A 16,585-nucleotide genomic window follows, 5' to 3' on the forward strand; every position below is an offset into this window, starting at 1 on the left:
ATGTCGTTTCACGTTGATATTATGCTTACCATTCTTGAGTGAAAGTGTTGGAAGCGCGTCGATGATACAATCGAGAGGCATGCAAGATTTCACGAATATTTTTGTGAGGCGAAACAACACTCTTTGAACACGTTTTTTCTCTAGCCTACTCTCTTTCGTGATCAGCATAATATTATCTCGAGTTCTACATTCCGAAACCACGAGGTGAGTATGAAAGACGCCGTGGTGGAGGGCTCTGGAAGTTTTGATCATCTGGTGTTCTTTAACGTGCACTGACATTGTATAGTTAACGGCACGCCACCATTTCGCCTTCATCGAAATGCGACCACCCCGACCGGGATCAAACCCCAACCTTTTGGTCAGAAGCCAAGCTTCATAACCACTGCTACAATGCTGCGATCTCGTCATCAGCACATTTTCATCGGGAATATTAGCCAATGACGCACTAGTTTGATTGCCGTAACCACTTTACGCCATTCAAAGAGTAATCCCTATATAAGATGCCAACTTCAGGCGTGACCACATGCATGTCGTCTTTATTGCGGACTTACCCGGAACAAGTACCCGTGTCAGCACTATACAACACAGTGAATCGAAACAACGAAAAAGAAAATTCAACGCTGTGAAGCGCTTTTCGCAATAATGTTCTACGTATACATTCAATGAACCAAGTGTTCGATGCTCACTAGAGTGCCCTCCACACAGTGTTCGTCAGCCAAACCCAAGAATGCTTCATCAACTGAAAAACTGATCAAGCGCACATCGCTTGTTTGCCTCAAGTGTGGAACGCACGTTCCGCTGCTCGCTAGTCACTGAAAAGAAAAAAAATCACAGCATATCGCCAGTGAGATTGATTATGAGTGGGCGAAGCTCCTCGGGGGAAATCATCGGTTAAACCGTGACTCTTATCCCGGCTGCGGCGGCTGCATTTTCGATGGAGGCGGAAATGTCTTAGGCCCGTGTGCTCAGATTTGGGTGCACGTTAAAGAACCCCAGGTGGTCGAAATTTCGGGAGCCCTCCACCACGGCGTCTCTCATAATCAAATGGTGGTTTTGGGACGTTAAACCCCACATATCAATCAAATCAAATCATGAATCTTCAGTGAAAGTTCGCCACTACATCATCAAGACGTGAGAAACACTGTGTGTGTATGTATACTCGCGCTGCAGCACGGTGATGGCAATGGCGTCAGCCTGATCGTTCTTGATAGAAGATATTGTGACTAGTCTGTTAGAGAATCACAATCTGTCGCACACACTGCAACTGTGTCCGAACGTAACGTCTAGAAAGTTTCGCTTAAACCGAGCGTCGGCACCTTGGGGCTGAGCTCGCCTGACGCGTTTTGCAGACGCCTCACGAGCTCTCACTGCATCGGGGTCTGCCTGCTGATACGCGCGCTGTCTCACCACTTCCCGTTCTCTGACATTTTGGAGATCCTTTTTGCGCCACAGCCGTGCCGCTTCGCGTACGGCAGGGTCCTCGCACCGTTGCCGTGACGCTTGGGCCTCTGGTTCTCGAACGCTGGGATCTTGGCGGCGGCGTCGCACAGCCAGACGACACGCTTCGGCCTCCCGCTCTTGTACGGCAGATCTTGGCGGCGGCGTCGCGCAGCCTCACGGAGCGCTTCTGCATCGCGGCTTCGCACATCGGGATTCTGTGTGCGAGCACGCGCTGCCGCCGCCTTGCGCGCTCGCTGCTCTGCGGCCTCATTCTTCGGGCAACTCCGAGCGCAGGCCAACAGCGAACGGATTGTATTACAAACTAGAGGTGGCCTTATTCATCGGGCAACTCCGAGCGCGCACCAACAGCGAACGGATTCTATTACAAACGAGAGGTGGCCTTATCCATCGGGAAACTCCGAGCGCACACCAACAGCGAACGGATTCTATTACAAACTAGAGGTGGCCTTATCCATCGGGCAAATCCAAGCGCGCACCAACAGCGAACGGATTCTATTACAAACTAGAGGTGGCCTTATCCATCGGGAAACTCCGAGCGCACACCAACAGCGAACGGATTCTATTACAAACTAGAGGTGGCCTTATCCATCGGGAAATTCCGAGCGCGCACCAACAGCGAACGGATTCTATTACAAACTAGAGGTGGCTACATACATAGGATGGATGGACCCACGCCTTAGGGATCTTCGCCCCTAGAAAACAAATGCTGGTGGTGTGTCGAATTCTGCCAGCGATCTCGTATCACATTGGCACGTGGTGGCCGGTTTTTCGTCGATTTTTTTTCCTTTTTTCTACTGGTACCATTCTGCCATCGCTTAACGTCTATCTCAGTCGCCGATAGCCTGTTCAAGCGACTTTCCTTCGTGAACAGTATTTTTCGAATCCCGGCTGCGGCGGCTGCAATTGAAATGGAGGCGGAAATGTAGGCCCGTGTGCTCAGATTTGGGTGAAGGTTAAAGAACCCCAGGTGGTCGAAATTTCCGAAGCCCTCCACTCTGGCGTCTCTAACAATCATATGGTGGTTTTGGGACGTTAAACTCCTCATACCAATCAATTCGTGAACAGTATTTGATAATTCCTTGAACTTGTATTTTAGGACACTAAAAACGCAGCACGTTAGGCGGCAGTGTTGTGATAATGTTGCAATTTTGCGAACATTAAAAAAAGGCTGGCGAAAATCAAGCAGTAGAGTTGTCTTACCGCAGAATGAAAATTTTACTATTTATGTCTGTTTAAGTGCTATAAATTTAGGATTGAATATTTTCCTCTCGAGTCATCGTTACAATATTCATTAGGCATGTTTTGTGAAATGCCATGCTTGACAAATTGTATATGACGCAGAAGTATACTGCACTGATTGGAGACGTGTAGTGCTCATGTAAATTTTTTCAATACTTTTTCATTACTTGAGGAAGATGTAAGCTGTATATATAGGAAGCAGTGCACCGCAATCATACTCTTTGAGCATTGAAAACAAGTTATAGGCGCGTGGTGGACACAACACTGCAATTCTAATCGCGAAAACATAAACAAATATATCCCGTTAGACGAGGAACCGCGCATCTGTCCAATGAGATACTGCGAGAAGCCACTTTCAACTTGTGAATTAAAAAGTACTTGTGAAGTTTGTGCTTATACTGTGTAGTGAATTCCACTTGCAATACCGCCGCCCTCGATAATTGGAAGGTATCCCGGTGGTGGAAACACTGTATGTATCGGCTAATAAAGCATAGAGAGCACATGAGCGTAGTGATGGAGCTGGTACCAAAACGGATTGTTGGTTTCTTTAAATTCGCTATAGATCAGTGATAAAAATTTCCAGTGTAATCGCTAATGCTCATAGAAGTTCGAGAACAAGAATTACTACTCATGTCCTTCGTGTAATCTTATCCAGAACAATTTATAACAATCGCGAAAGTGGCCAAACAATGTGGTGCTGCCGGCGCCGAGCGGAGCTTACACTTTTTCATGTCTCCTCTTCCGGATGTCCACTGAAGGAAAGGAGATGCAGCCGCTTTTATTTCTGCTATTGTTCGTTTCTAGTAATCAATTCTGTTTAATCTTTTTTCATAGGGAGCTGCTCCACCTTTTGCTGATGATGATGATGACGATGATCTCCTATATGTATGGCTTACGCCTACTCTACACGACTGGCAAAGAAACGAATTATTTATAAAAAAGTGTTGATATAAAGATTGTATTACTAATCATTTATATAATTAGTAAAATAACTGAATGACGCTAACTTATATTGTATAGGTCAACACCGTCCTGATTCACAAAAAATTTATGTAGAATGTAGGTGTCAGAGACAATGACGGTGAGGGGCTTCCAAGGATGGAATATATGATATGACGAAATGTAATTCGATTCGATTAAACACTCTTTTGAAAAAGTCTCCCCTCAGTAAATTGAAGCAGATGCATGATAAGAAATACTTTTCGGTTGTTTTGTCCTTGTTACAAGGCTAGCAAAGGGGGAAAGGAGCCAGACCATCTTTGTGCGTATATACTATTGTTCAATTTCGGAATGCGAGAGTGTAATTTATTAAAAGTAACTATACTACTTGTCGTTTTGAACAGTAATTGCTATGTAAAAGAAAAAGAGGTGTCAATACCTGCTTAGATGAGTGATAAATGACTTCACAGGGTCAAGGAATAGCTAGTCTTCTCAATATGACGAGCCCCGCGGCGGTGGTCTTGTGGCTAAGGTACTCGGCTGCGGATCTGCTGGTCACGGGTTCGAATTCCGGCTGCGGCGTCTGCATTTCCGACGGAGGCAGAAATGTTGTAGGCCCGTGTGCTCAGATTTGGGTGCACGTTAAAAACCCTAGGTGGTCGAAATTTCCGGAGCCCTCCACTACAGCTTCTCTCATAATCATATGGTGGTTTCGGGACGTTAAACTCACATATCAGTCAATCAATCTGTCACGAATCATGAGGGTTGTTGTCAAAATAATTAAGAATATCGGACCACTGAGAGCGCCTTTCACAAAAGCGTCCACTATTTCTTCATTTTCGTTATATTTTACTTACTTTGTGGTCAGGTACCCACATTATTTGATTAGAGTTATGTTGGTAGGGAACAGAAAACAAAAATGTTCATGATATAATTGAGAATAATAATAATAACACTGTGTAGGGTTTTACATCCCAAAGCCACGTGATAATTGAGAACCACTATATTTAGCGAGTGCCGAACACACACATAAAGTATCTGTAACTATGGCCACTTTGAGGTTGATGGGATTAGCTTTCTCAATGCCATTCCGCTGAATAAACTGATAAGAAATCGGGAAATCATATGGAAAATGAACAACTGAGGGTCTTGAAAAAATACCGATGCTAGATTTTTTTTCAAAGTGTGAGGTATTCGTAGCTATGATATTCTTTTACATTTATCCGTTCTAGAAGGCTCTGCAGGAGCTAGTTTATTATATAGTAATGCAAAAGTTTTGCATGATTTGGATATATATCCTGAAAACGTTTTTAAATTTCCGTCTTTCATTACCGATGCAAGGATCTTAAGTCAGTTTAACATCTAATGGTGCAACAAGTGCTTATACGAAGCGCTTGTTGGACCATTAGATTATAAACCAGAGTCAATAAGATAGAAAAAAGAACTCATACTGGTGTATATATAAAAATAATTCTCGTGTTTATAGAATTTCCATAAATCATTAGAAGTGATGACACAGTTACTATTCTAAATCTGCACTGAAAGAGAGGACAACCTCGTTTCTAAGTAAAGGATACAATTGGCGGTAAGTTTAGGTAATCCAAGGAAGAAATTCGAGCCACGCTTTCCAAGAGTACAAGTCACAATTTCTAAGCTGGTGCACCAGAATATGTAACACATCCAAATTCTAATACGGGGCTAAACCAGTGGTGTCCTGAAAAGCTACATGTATGTAGATTTTGTAAAATATAATTAGTGATTTTCTCTGTATTCTTAATCGACTGCTGCACGGTATTCGTAAGACTATTAGTGCCCGTACCTCTTTCTTCGTCGCATGCCAAAGAAGGTGGTTATCATAAGATATTCTCAGATATTTTACCAAGTTCAACTGTGATATGTTCCGTATAGGTTGCAAGTTATTTAGGATAATAGTGAATAGGTTATATCCAAAAGTAAAACTGTAGCTGCACTCTCTCAAACATTGAGATATTAATGAATAGCCTGCAACCGAATTATGAATGCTTGCTTAAACATTTGTAAGCGAATATACATCGATTGTATACCATTATCTAAAGCGAAAAATCCTATATCATCTGCAGATACATGTCTGTATACTTCACCATGACTGGGATTAGTGCTTAGCAATATATTAAAAAGAAGCGAGGTGACCGCTCCTTCAAGAACTCCTCGTAACCTGCGATGTATATTTGAAGATTAGCACTTTAATAAACAATAAAATTTCCTCCTCAGTTAAAGAGTCTCTGTACTACCTTACCATACTATTAGAGATAACATAAAATTTTATTTTATTCAATATTATTTTTTGTTCTACTCTGTCATAAACGTTTTAGGGAGGAGACCACTTATGCTTTTTCTTTCTTTTTTTTGCTTGCGCGGGTACGGAGTACAATGTGCGGAGCATGCGGACCCGACAGCGTTGCCATGGGCTGGCACGGGCACGCTTGATCGCAGGTTTGATCACAACATAGTCTGATGTGCTGTTGAATGGTTACTTTCAATTGCTGAGTGGCTAATCTGAACCGAACTTGATCCGTGCTGGCATTGATTGCGAGCGAATATCTCCATGCGACACCGAGATCAAGGCGCGATGTGAAAGCAAGCCTGACTTCGTTCAAAAGTTTGAGCCACAGACGCAGCGAAGGCGCCAAGCTGGAGGTGGCAGCGTCATTTTGACAAGAACCTAATGAAAGCAAAAAAAATACACAACACACACTTCCTTTGCATACTCTCCTTTCTGCGCTCTCAAAGTTATCCAGTTTTACTTCATCATAACGCAAGGAGCAAGTGAGCATAGCTTATATAGCGCACAAAAAAAGGTACCACCGCAGTGTTTTTTTTCCCTACGTAAGCCTAATGCTTGACACTCAGTGAACCCGAAACTGAAAGCAGCGTGCTTCTCTGGTATCCCAACCGGTACGGCAGCGCAGAAAGTAAGTACAAACAAACAAAAAACAAATACGCTTTTTTGATACACCAAGGGTGCGTCTATGACGGCCAGACATATCGTGCGGAATGCTGTAAACTATTTGGCAAGGTATGCCTAGGATAACTGTCAATTCATTGGCAGTCATAACTGTCGAGATAACGCCGATGCACCTCACTCCTTTATCTCTGCACTGAGGTGAAGCGACAGTCACATGGTGTGTGCACCATTTCTTTATTATATTTTATTCGTTGCTACGTCCCTGAATACGTCATGGTAGTTTTGAACTATTGAACTCGATACGCCACGTGGTGTCGTTCATGCGAACTAAGCTGCTGGTGTCCATAAAAGCTGGATATGTCTTAAGAGGGAAACGGGGGGGGGGGGGTTAAATCAGCAACGAAAACATTCTTGTTGTTCGAGGTATAGCGCATCCAGGACGGGACAGAGAAGAAGACACAGAACACATACACGGCGGTACTTTCAACAATGCGGTTTAATCCGAGAAACAACAATACTTATAACCAAACATGGCGCGTCACAACCACGTGCTAGAACCAGAAAATTGTGATCTACTGGAACTCATGCGATATCCAAATAATGCAATTCTTTCAATGACAATGATACCGATGGCTTGCTTATACAGGTGTCCCCAAACTTAACAATGAAATTTCCTTCTACAATGAGCCTTCTCATTAAAATGAGCCTTGTACTCCAAGCTCGTCAAGCAAGGGATTGTTAAGATGTGCTTAACACCTTGAAGAAGTCCTGCCAGCATTGTTTGCCTTTAAGCATGAGAGAGCAAACAAAACGTTTAGCTGACTCGGGGTACTCACAACACGTCCTGACTTCTGTCGCGGAAAGCCTTCTCAGACAAATCCGCTCCGACGGAGTCGCGGAAACGCGTGCTACGCCTGCAAGCAAAAGATTAGCTGTAATCCCATATATTCATGGTGTTTCACATAACCTGAAGAAATTAGCAGAACATTCCAACGTGCGAGTAGTTTTTTCGGCACCCATCAAGCTAAACAGTCTTTGCCGAAAGACAAATCCGGAGCGTCCAGAGAAAAGACCGCATCCAATTAACGTGTGATGCATGCTATATAGGCCAAACCGGTAGATGCATCAACGATAGGCTGAACGTACACAAGAATAACGTGGCCAATGCACAGCCTGAGGGTTTTCTTGTAATTCACTGCAAAGAATGCGGGTGCCAACCCCTCTTTAATCGCACCAGTATAATCGCAAGAAGCACTAACCAAATGACAAGGCTCATTACAAAAGTGAAATTCATTGCTAAGTTTGGGGACGCCTGTATAAGCAAGCCATCGGTATCATTATCATTGAAAGAATCGCATTATTTGGATGTTGCATGAGTCAGTAGATCACAATTTTATGGTTCTAGCAGGTGGTTGTGACGCGCTATGTTTGGGTATAAGTAACGCTGTTTCTCGGATTAAACCGCATTGTTGAAAGTTAGCGTCGTGTATGTGTTCTGTGTCTTCTTCTCTGTCCCGTCCTGGATGCGCTATACCTCGAACAACATGAATAACCAAAAAGACCGCCGTGCAACCTTAGTCGACAACATTCTATCTATCTATCTATCTATCTATCTATCTATCTATCTATCTATCTATCTATCTATCTATCTATCTATCTATCTATCTATCTATCTATCTATCTATCTATCTATCTATCTATCTATCTATCTATCTATCTATCTATCTATCTATCTATCTATCTATCTATCTATCTATCTATCTATCTATCTATCTATCTATCTATCTATCTATCTATCTATCTATCTATCTATCTATCTATCTATCTATCTATCTATCTATCTATCTATCTATCTATCTAGCCGCCTACGACTTTCAGCTCTCCTTGCCGTTGGGATAATGGCATCTATACCAAAACTGGTATGCCATATCAAGACTGTATGCCACGCATATCTGACCAGTCACATCATGAAAATCATGACATGTATGTAAGGAATGTCATGATTTACATTACAAAGTCTGGTTGCTCTTGCGCTGGTTTCGTTCACGTGACATACAGCAATACTATGGTATGACATGACTGCATGGAGAACATAAGTGGCGCGCTCTAACGTGGAAATCGTGGCATGCATGTCATGTAAGTCCTGACTACATGCTAAGCTCATACTGCGCTTGCGGCCGTTTTGCTAGCTTCACGTATACCAAATTCAGTATTACGGGACATGAATGGATGACGAAACTATATTACTGGTTCAAAAATGATAATTATGAGTTGCCTGTCATAACAGGGCCGGACTACAAGCCACGCTAATGATGCGCTCGCGGTCGTTACGCCAGCTTCACATATACCACATTTGGTATTTAGGGACGCGAAAGGACGGCGAAAGTAAATGACTCGTCTGAACATGATAATCTTGACATGCGTGTCATGTAAAACCTGACTAGAAGCTATGCTCATAGCACGGTCGCGGTCGTTTTGCTAGCTTCACATACACCAAATTGGTATTACGTGACGTGAATGGACTTCGAACGAAAATGCCAGACGCAAACATGATAATCATGACATGGAAGTTGTGTACGGCATAATTTACGTCGACCTTGTAAGTTGTGTTGAACTTAAAGTGACATATCAACCACTCCCATTCTTGCTTCGAATATCATCGATTATCACTGCACGTGGGATCTGGCAACTTTTTTCCTTGCTCGGTGAACAATTCTTGCAGGTTTGAGACATTTGTATTTCGCCATTTTAAATGGTTACAGTGTGTGTGCATCAGCCAAATTTAGAAATTGCTTATGCGGCGTAAGCTTATTATAGCTGACAATCATGCGGCATGTATATTGAGATTTTCAGTCTTATACATTTGTTACACAGGCAGCCTAAACCGTGGTTACGTTAACCAGTTAACCATGGTTCGCTGATGTTACTTGGCACACGAAACCGCAGTGATGCCGCTAACAGCGCTTTTAAGAAACCAAGATTGGCAATATAAGCAGGGCAAATAACCGAAATAATGACGGCGCCCACCACCGATAAGTGTATTAAAGTGTCTAGAAATATACTGGCTAGTGTGCTGAGCGCGGGCTAAGAGATGGCCCCGCAGCTGATGACTGTCGGCGGCACCCGCATGGTGCGCTGCTGTTCGAGTGAGTGCTTTGCGTTCAGTCCTTGCGCTCCGCAAGCGCTGCGAAGCTTTCAGGACGCTGATCCGCGTGAGGCTTACTTTTATTTTTTGTATTTTCGGAGTGTTCCTCACAATATGCTTTATTGTATAAGAGCCACTCGATTGTTTTCAAGTATTGGTCATTTCTTGACATACTTTTCGCCATCCGCTACCACATACAAAAAAACAAAAAAAGAAAATGGCAGATCCCACGTAACTTGGGAATCAATGCTGTGCAAAGCATGCTGATGGAAGGTGACTCTGTTGTATTTTTTATTAGGCGAAACATGTGCAAGTGGTGGTAAATATATGCAAAAAGGTGAATAGCCAACACTGGAACCAGAATTTCTGTTTCATGAACATTAGTTTCTTCTTGCAAAGTATTTCGGAGACCTGGGGTGACTCTGTAGTACAATACTTGATTTCCACAGAGATTGCTTGGTTTCGATTCCTCTGCTGGGACACAAATGTTTATTATTTGCATTCGTAGGGTCAACGTTGCCAACGCCAGCTTTTTCTTAACTCTCACACGTTAAACAAAAGGTGTGGCGAGAAGGGTTTGATGGCGTGCGTGACGGAATTGTGAAATAATTCAGGCCAGTATCAGTTAGTACCTTCAAATATCTTGGTGTAACTATCTCCAAAGATCTCAATTGGTTTCCGCATGTGTCTAACATCATCTCATCCAGTAACAAAACCCTAGGCTTCCTCAGACGTCATTTACGCAGCTCTTTACCTCACGTTAAACTCATCGCATACAAATCTTCAATTCGACCAAAACTTGAGTACGCGTCCGCAATCTTGAATACTCATCAATATTATCTTATAGACGCATTAGAAATGGTGCAGAACCGCGCCATCAGGTTCATTCACTCATCATATTTGTATAACGTTAGTGTATCCTCATTAAAAGCGGCAACTAGCCTGCCCACCCTTTCTTGTCGCCGTCGCACTGCCAGCCTATCCCTGTTTCACAAAATGTATTACAGTTCACTCAATCAGCCACTTTACATCTCACCGCCCTCTCGCATATCCCTTCGTTCAGGCCATTGCTTAAGTGTTGCTCGTCCTCAAACCAGTACTCTCACCTACTCGTCTTCTTTTTTCCCACGCACCATTGTAGACTGGAATGGCCTTCCCCACGCCGTCGTTGCCACTACCAACCCAGATGCTTTCATTGATGCTGTAAAAGTGCACCTCTCATCCTGAATGGACATGTATCATCTATTTAATTATCATCATTTTGATTTAAGTATCATCTATTTAAATTTAATATACTGAAGCCCTGTCAATTTGGCTTTCGCGCTGGAAGTTCTACTAACCTTGGTATTCTTTCCCTATCAGACTTCATCAAACACTCCATAGACGCAGGATTTGTAGTAGGTTCAGTTTTCTTAGACTTCACAAAGGCATTCGATACCATTAATCATGTCATATTATCCAAAAAACTCGAATCATGCGGTATTACAGGTCCATCCCTCAAATTTTTAAACAGTTACCTCCTTAACAGAAAGCATACTGTTTACATATCGGGCTCATTTTCTTCTACTAAAACAATAAATCAAGGGGTTTCTCAAGGGTCATTACTGGGTCCGTTGCATTTTTTACTTTACATTAATGACCTTCCTGACACTATACGCATGGCTCACTGTGTTTTATATGCTGATGATAGTACCATTTCCATTGCTGATAGATGTATTGACAACGTCACTAATAAATTAAATGCTGTACTTTGTAGCGTGTCAAAATGGTGCCAGGAAAATTTCTTAATTATTATTCCAAATAAATCTAAGTTTATGGTTTTTAAATCAGCTCAACGCAAGTTAACTTCCTCACCACAGCTCACAGTTGACTTTCATGTGATTAATATCAGCGACAGTGTATCTTTTCTTGGCGTTCACCTCGACGCTAACCTTAACTTCACTCTCCATATTGCTCACATTACAAAAAAAACGACAGCATTCGGCATTCGCGCATTACTCAAAGCTCGCTCATATTTTTCTCATAAAGCACTCCTTTCACTTTACTTCGCATTCATTCATTCTCATATCACTTATGGCATTGCATCATGAGGGAATACTTACCAGTGTCATGTTTCATCCGTACAACATTTACAAAATCGAGCTATTCGTGCTATTTTTAACTGTTCTCGCGACAGTAGCGCCGCTCCCCTTCTTCAATGCAATAAAATCTTAACTGTTAGCTATCTATTCAGGTTTAATCTTATTATGTTTTTGCATAAACAAATAAGAAATCAACTTTCTGCTAATTTCATTGATCCTAAGATTTTAGTTAATACTAACACAACCAGGTTTGTGGCTAATAATAACTTTTTACTTCCTAAGGTTCGTACTAACTATGGTAAATCATCTTCTCTCTTCTGTACCATCACGATATGGAATAATTTGCCCACTTCGCTAAAATGCAAAGTTTTTTTATTTTCATTTAAAAACTCATTAAAAGAGTCCCTGTTAAATAGTTGATCTATCTTGTTTGTGTTGTTTCATGCTTTATTATATGTTTTTTTATTCCATGCCTTTTTGTTTTCATTCTGCTTTATATATTTTTTTTCCACGATTCTAACAGCTGCTTGTGCTTTTATTATTTCTAATCATCACCGAGGGTCCCTTTGCAGTCTTGTACTTTGGGACCCTCGTCTGTATATTTTACTCCCTGTAACATCCTTTTATGACATGATAATAAACTGATTGATTGATTGATTGAATGATCTTTACTGTACACCCACCCCTTATGTAATGCCCTTTTTCGGGGTCTTTAAGGAAAAAAAGTAAAAGTGAAAGCGCGTCATATTCATCAAACCATCTTATCCGTTCACACAAACTTTGGTTTACCCTAAGTTAAGGGGGAGATCGTGAGGGCACCCAGGCGTAGGCAATATGACAGACAGACAGACAGACAAACAGACAGACAGACAGACAGACAGACAGACGGACAGACAGACAGACAGACAGACAGACGGACGGACGGACGGATGGACAGATGAACAGACTGACGGACGGATGGAAAGACAGACAGACAGACAGACAGACAGACAGACAGATGAACGGACGGATGGATGGATGGATGGACGCACGGACATACAGACAGACGGATGAACAGACAGACGGACGGATGGAAATATGGACGGACAAATGGACGGAAAGATGGATGCTCAAAGTGGTTGCAGTACGCAAAAAACAAATTGATTTTAAAGACCATTGACAGTATAACCACCAGAGTTATTTTTAAAATGTGCTTTGTTCTTGAGAATAAAAATTATCACAGGAGACCGAAAAACCTTTACCTCTTAGCCTGCATTCCACTAGGATTCGAGTGAAAACTAAGAATGATAACATGCCAATGAACAATCTGACATTCGCTACATGTGATACTCAATACGTTGTTGCAAAGGGAGTCTGACGTTGAAATGGGGAAAAAGGTGTGTTCGAAATTTGAAACGGCATTATAATTTTTTAGATAAATATTGATATTTGAAATTATGCAGAAACGGTGATGTCGTTCCCGACACTGTTTACTCTAATAAGAAAAGATAGTTCGATGGAGTCACTCTCAAAATGCCTTTCTCACACGACAGCCTTTGGCGTCAACCTTCTGTCTGCCCTATTGATCCTACTTTTCCATTCAGGAAACCGCACTGGATCTGTTGGTGTGGGGAACACGACACATTTTCCTTGCTCGATCAAACACTTTTTTGACACAGCGGCGCAAAACACGTCGTTTCTTTGCATTGCCACGTAGCTTTTAACATCTCAGGATGTTGAAGCCTACATATGGCGTCGTCGAACTTCACAGTAAAACAGATGATAGCTGTCGCACACTGATTTTACACTTGGCGGGGCTCCAGCAGCAACAGGGCGAGAGAAATGTCGCGCGTCCGTGCACCCACTCGACACGCAGCGCCACTTGTGGCATCTGAGTGCAGTCATCACATGCGAAGCCCCCTCTCTTCTACGGATTGCGCGCGCTCGGCACACTAGCCAGTGTATTTCTAGACACTGCAAGTGTATGCCGGCGAGCGCGCGTGAAAAACGGACTAACCGGACAGCAAGAACCGCGGAAGGTTATGGGAAAAGCTGACCCACCTGAAAGGTTATGAATATCCGCCTGATAAGGTTAAGGGAAAATCATCTGCGTGATCTCAGGAGCACGTCACGCAGTGCAAAGATGCACGTTGCACTTACAGCCGAGTTGAGCGCCGGACTTCTGCTTGACGCGGAGCAATTCATCCCAAAGGAAGCCCGGAAAAAGATGGACAATCTGAACAAGAGATACCGGTAAGTACATGAGTATACTTTGGGGCATATATGACATTTTGTCCTGGTTACTGCCGAATGTAATCGAAGCATATCTACGCAAGGAAGTGGCTCTCTTGAGTAGTGCGTCAGTTAATTTGGTCTACCTCAGATGGCGTTAGCCACATTAGCCGAGGATGCTTTCGCGGTGTGTAAGTTCGGTGAATCATGGTTGGCGCTAACCGTGGTTCAACGTAGTTAACCGTGGTTGGTCGTAACCCAGCTTGCTTTGCCTGTGTAACACGGGTATTACGGGCTTCACCCATTCTAACTCCTAGTTTACTGTTTATGATATCGCTGTTAAAAACGAAATATTTGATTATAGGTCGAAAAATGTGGTCTTCGTTTCAACTGCCACACTTACCTTTTTTCGTTTTGAATCCTCGTATATTCTTCGTATGATGCTCTCTGAAGGACAAAAAGCCCTTACTTTCCTATACCAAGCACAACTGACAGGTCGGTGCTGATATTGTCACGTCTTACGTTAGTGCGAACCACTATACTGTTCCGGAACTTTATTTCTCTCCACAGTTGGCATGATGTTTCTGCATTATTAAAAAGAAGGACAGGGACCATGAAGTACCGGTTACGTACGGCCACCTCGTTGCTGCCACAACGCCGTGTATCCTGACGGAGAAAAGCATGTGCACATCATCTCAAGAATGGTTGTCATGTCCTTCTCCACACTTAGCGAACGAGCTTTCCCATATCCGCAATCCACGTGGTCGCCAGTTTTTCTCATTTCTGTGCTCACCTTACGCACCCTCGCTGGATCAACCCTTGAGCAAGTTTAGCGAGCGACCTTGCCACCCTAGTGGACCTTGGCCATTCACACTGCGTACAAGGCAAGCAGAACTGTGATGATGACACACAGCCCCACCGAGACGATTAAGACGATGCAGGCCACGATATTGCAGCCACCATGCATCTCCTCTTCCTCTGTATGATCTTCGTCCTGCGCGTTGTCGTAGGCGCCCTGCGCGTGACTGCCCAATGGGTACCCGCCGAGCGAATATGGTGTGACATGCTTGTTGTCCTCCGGTGGTGGGCTACGTAGCGGGGGCGAAAGAGGCTTGACAACCAGGGTGGGCGTGGCCTCTTCAGACTGCAGCAGGGATGGCTGCTTGTATGGAGCCACTGTAGGTGAGCCCGACGTAGGCAGCACCTCGTGCCCCCAGAAGACGTTTCGACAGCTCTTAAGCCGGTAAGAGTCCGATGAATCTTCAGTTGAGTTGTGACACTTCTTGCCGCGCCACTTGCTCTTGCGGTCATCGTACTTGTCCTTGGGGACCACATTTATGTCGCCGTCTCCAGACGCGTCGGGTGCACCTCTGCCACGCTCTGGTACATGTGACCAACGAATGTCATGGCTTACGGAGCCATCGTGTTGGGGGCCGACGAGTAGTCGCGGCGAGCCGCGCAGCAGTGGCCGATAAAGTAGTTCGGGTGCCAGCCGCAGTCGTTTCCGTGAACCGGGTTGGCCACCGCGGGCACTGCGAGTGCCGGAGATCCCCGTTGACCATGGGAGGTACTGCGAGGACGCTGTCGTTAAGTGTGGTGTCATGGCGGCTTTCCATAGCGGCGGCTCCACGGCGACGGCAGGCTGCTCGCCCGCCGACATCAGCATGGTCGTTTGATCCCGCTGAGGTACCTTGGGGTTCGGGGCGGGGCATCGCGGGGTCGTTGGACATCGAAGCGCGCTCAACTTACGACGCGTAGTCGGGACGAGGTGAGTAATGAAGCCCTCCTTGTGATCCGCTGCATCGTCACGTTTGCGTTTCTTCGGCTTAGGTGTCTTGGCATTTGTAGGGGTGTCTTCCGGGCAGATGCATTGATTTCTCAGTTCAGACTTCGTTGCGTTCGTGGTCTCTTTTGCCTGTGACATTGCTTGGTTGTCCGTGATCACTCTCTGCGCGTCTTCGTCATCCACGCTTGGCAATAATGTCGATGATGTCTACTTGCTCCTGTATTAAGGGCACCTACCCACTGCGGAGGATTTGGCAAGGTACCAATGGTAAATGTAATGTGAAGATTGAGGAAAGGAAAAGACAGGGTGATGAAAAATTATTCACGTTCAAAAAATAGAAGAGCATTAGGGGTAGCAGGTTTTGAAAGCGATTTGGTCCAAGTAGCAAAGTTTCTTCCGAAACAAAACAAATTGTGATACAGGATCAACAAATTGGTGATTTTCCAAAATATCGAATCACTGATTTTCACTGTTCTACTAATAATGTACCCACCTTGTGTCACCCATGAATTTGCATAGGGCCGTACAGTTCCTTCTGCTTACACCTGGTTCCTGAAGCAGAGAATATTTGGAATAATTAGTGGAATTCTCTAAAATTTAACAAGTCATCATGAACCTCGTTTCGCAGAAATTCTGGTGTGGACGTCATTAGAATCGAGCAAAATATAATAATCTTGGCCGCAGTACATTCTGCAGCACTTGCCAGTTGAACGGGTTAATTGTTTCCATCTTCAGTTTTAATGAACCAGTGGCGAGCAGTGGGATTTACCCAATTTCTG

At 43.7% G+C, this 16,585-nt stretch overlaps 1 protein-coding gene across 1 annotated transcript; it reads right to left on the reverse strand.

Moving 5' to 3' along the window:
- Window positions 1–14,639: 14,639 nt before the first annotated feature.
- Window positions 14,640–16,360, reverse strand: LOC142777260 (uncharacterized). The gene is made up of 2 exons (XM_075881582.1): window positions 16,300–16,360; window positions 14,640–16,045 (listed from the first exon to the last, which is right to left on the reverse strand). The coding sequence occupies exon 2, from the start codon at window positions 15,942–15,944 to the stop codon at window positions 14,889–14,891; it is 1,056 nt and encodes a 351-aa protein (XP_075737697.1). The 5' UTR covers window positions 15,945–16,045; window positions 16,300–16,360; the 3' UTR covers window positions 14,640–14,888.
- Between the last annotated feature and the right edge of the window lie 225 nt (window positions 16,361–16,585).

This window comes from Rhipicephalus microplus, chromosome X, assembly GCF_043290135.1.
Source record: "Rhipicephalus microplus isolate Deutch F79 chromosome X, USDA_Rmic, whole genome shotgun sequence".
Classification (NCBI taxonomy): Eukaryota; Metazoa; Arthropoda; class Arachnida; order Ixodida; family Ixodidae; genus Rhipicephalus; species Rhipicephalus microplus.